At 64.6% G+C, this 1,213-nt stretch overlaps 1 protein-coding gene across 1 annotated transcript in view; it reads left to right on the plus strand.

Annotated features, from left to right (window-relative positions):
- Nucleotides 1-90: 90 nt before the first annotated feature.
- The window catches only part of IRF7 (interferon regulatory factor 7), a 3,160-nt gene continuing 2,037 nt past the window's right edge, over nt 91-1,213 (plus strand). Inside the window, exons 1-5 of the mRNA XM_035895347.1 lie at nt 91-284; nt 366-448; nt 621-666; nt 782-904; nt 990-1,208. Coding sequence (XP_035751240.1) covers nt 98-284; nt 366-448; nt 621-666; nt 782-904; nt 990-1,208 — 658 coding nt within the window. The 5' untranslated portion in view covers nt 91-97. The remainder of the gene's footprint in view (nt 285-365; nt 449-620; nt 667-781; nt 905-989; nt 1,209-1,213) is intronic.

Consider the following 1,213-nt stretch of genomic DNA (forward strand, 5'->3'; position numbering starts at 1 on the left):
GCTCAGGGTCTTCAGGGTGGGTGGGCTGGGGGAATTGGGGAGTTGGGCAGAGACCAGGCATCTCTGAAACCTCCATGCTCATGGAGCCAGGGTCCCCATGCTCATTCCCCTGCACCCCCAGGCCTGGGCAAAGGTGAGTGGGCGGTATGAGGGATGCCCTGAGGACCCAGCCAAGTGGAAGACCAACTTCCGCTGTGCCCTGAGGAGCACCCGCATGTTCGTGCTGCTGGAGGACCGCTCCAAGTGTGGTGATGACCCGCACAAGGTCTTCGCCATCAACCCAAGTGAGCCTGGCCTATGGGGGCCTGTGTTGGGGATGGGGTGGGCCATCTCAGGGTGCCCTGCTCATGCCGCTCTCCTTCCAGGTGCCCTCTGGCATGGCGAGGAGGGAGATTTCAGCAGCCCTGACCCTGCAGAGGATGAGCAGCCGCTGCACCAGCAACCACAGGTAATGGGGTGGGCTCGGGGGGTGTCCCCACTGCCGCTGCTCAGGCATTGCACCCCCATGTCCTTGGGGGTGCTCCCAAGCTGGAGCCCAGCACCCAGCTGAAATGCGGGGCAGTGGGAGGCTGGCTGCCCCCATACACAGTGGTAAGATCCCATCTCGCTTCCCTTTGCAGCTGGAACTCGCACCCCAGAACGTGGCCCCAGAAATCGCTTCCCAAGGTAGGCACTGGTCCCCCAGGGTTTTTTTTGGGGGGGGGAGGAGGAGGGGGCACCCTGGTAGGCTCAGCCAGGGCTGGTTTTGAGATTGTGAGACCTCCCATCCGCTGTGCCCCAGGCAGCCCCAACTCCGCTCAGCACCCAGCACTGGAGGACCTGGAGGTGCTGCAGTGGGTGCTGCAGCAGTGCGACATCTCCCGCCATGACCTTGGCCCCCCGGCACCATCCTGGGTACCTGCAGGTGAGACCGGTGCTCGCAGGGTGCAGGGTGGGTTAGACTGTGGGTGGGTGGCACCAGCCCCTTCCCACCGCTGACTTCTCTGCAGGGGATGCCCCCCACCAGGACGCTCTGCTCCAGCCTCACCCAGACCCCAGCCAAAACAACTGCCTCCCCCCGTCGGCATTTCAGCAATGGGTGCCTGCAGCAGAGCAGTCCCCCTTGGATGCCTACAGCCCCCCGGACCCCATGCTGCTGGTGGAGCAAGGTGGGTGCTGTGGGGCAGGATCCGGCCCTGGGGATGGGAACGCCATGACAGGGGTGGGTGGGAAG

This window comes from Egretta garzetta, unplaced genomic scaffold, assembly GCF_000687185.1.
Source record: "Egretta garzetta isolate BGI_Z169 unplaced genomic scaffold, ASM68718v1 scaffold650, whole genome shotgun sequence".
Taxonomy (NCBI): Eukaryota; Metazoa; Chordata; class Aves; order Pelecaniformes; family Ardeidae; genus Egretta; species Egretta garzetta.